The 1,640-nt window shown below is 27.9% G+C and overlaps 1 protein-coding gene across 2 annotated transcripts in view; it reads left to right on the top strand.

Annotated features, from left to right (window-relative positions):
- Positions 1 to 1,422, top strand: part of LOC137617842 (uncharacterized) — a 20,826-nt gene extending 19,404 nt beyond the window's left edge. Inside the window, exons 3-4 of one of the 2 annotated variants that reach the window (XM_068347789.1) lie at positions 1 to 88; positions 1,151 to 1,422. The exon at positions 1 to 88 is cut by the window's left edge and continues 123 nt beyond it. In XM_068347789.1, the coding sequence (XP_068203890.1) occupies positions 1 to 84 (84 nt within the window). In that variant the 3' untranslated portion in view covers positions 85 to 88; positions 1,151 to 1,422. Of the gene's footprint in view, positions 246 to 1,150 lie in introns of those variants that run through there. The other variant, XM_068347788.1, reaches the window with a different exon arrangement.
- Positions 1,423 to 1,640: the final 218 nt, after the last annotated feature.

Consider the following 1,640-nt stretch of genomic DNA (forward strand, 5'->3'; position numbering starts at 1 on the left):
GAGACAAACTTACAGCTGAGGCAGGAGATTGAAGCCAGTGAAAACGAAGCTAAACTCAAGAAGGCCGTGCAAGTTGTAAACTGAAAATGCAAGTAGAAACTTACTTCCGATCTTCGTATGACTTAAACTTTGACATTTGCAAACTTGTTAATTTATTAATTTCAGATCATTCGCATTTCATCTCTTCATATGTAATTACATTATGTTTAAACGACTTATTTAGTACAATAAAGAAAAAATGTATACTGTATTTGGTTTTAATTACTAATGCTGTAATATGTCCCGCAAAAAAGGCTATAATGCAGTTATGAGAAAAGTTTCTAAATGAACCTATATTGTCAGTGACATAAAAGTAAAATCATTAGGCTTAAATATGGCATACACTGTATATATATATATATATATATATATATATATATATATATATATATATATATATATATATATATATATATATATATATATATATATATATATATATATAAATATATATGTATATATAAATTAATCGGGAATTCTCTGTAAAAATATATTGTTCTCAGCCATATTTTAGTAAAATATAGGCGACCGTAATTTTACCATACTTTGTTATTATATTTTTTGGGTTGGTGACTGTAATATCACTCCTTTACGTCAATATATACGTTTTTAAAACGAAAAATGCCTGGCAACATAAATTACAGGATTTGTACAGTTTTCTTACGGCCTATTTTTACCAGTGTATGATTCCTACTCATTTATTATACTCTGATGAAGGTTGCCTGTTTAATATTAAAATAGATTTATTCAAGGTCATTCTGTTGCTCTTAATCTTATATCACAATGGAAAAAATACTTGCTAAAAATAATATATAACTATTACGTGTTGTTACAGCTTTGGCATTTCTTCAATTCTTTTGGAGGATTCTATTTCTTTGTGTTCATAATAATTCGTTAACCCAAACCAAGCCTCTCAAATTACTTTGGTACATTCCATTATTTTTTTTTTTTTTTTTTTTTTTAACAAACACATTTTCCATCTATTCATTTAATAATTTCATGATATTCATGATATTGATTAAGTCTGTTCATGAGCTTTGCAAGTTCAAAGTTAATGTTAGTGGATGGTGATATGTGATGAGGTGTTTTATATGAAGACTGATGATTGCAGGGATGAAGAAATAAAATCCCGAGTGGTGGATTACGATTTTTCTACACAGCAAAGGTGAACAGCTCGATCCAGGAGAAGCAAGAAGACTGACTATGCGCATACACGGAGTGCTGACAGCGCGACTCATGCGCATGTGTTTGTGGTATACAAAGCTTATGAAACGTAAAAAATGTATATATGTAAGACGATATAAACAATAATCTATACCTTCCCTCCTCCTTTTAAATTCAAAGAGGTATCTTGAACGTAATAAGCAACATGTGATAAGAAAAGACATTTATTCGTATTTCTTTAGAAAAATGATTTCCTATTTGATAACCTAAAAGATTTTTATTTGCAAGTATTAAAATCTTTTATTTTAGATTAGCATAGCTGGTGCATGATTCTAGAATGAAAATTCTCTCCCTGTCAAAAGTTGAATTCTTCGGGAAAATTATATATATATATATATATATATATATATATATATATATATATATATATATATATA

Source organism: Palaemon carinicauda, chromosome 24 (assembly GCF_036898095.1).
Source record: "Palaemon carinicauda isolate YSFRI2023 chromosome 24, ASM3689809v2, whole genome shotgun sequence".
NCBI classification, from domain to species: domain Eukaryota; kingdom Metazoa; phylum Arthropoda; class Malacostraca; order Decapoda; family Palaemonidae; genus Palaemon; species Palaemon carinicauda.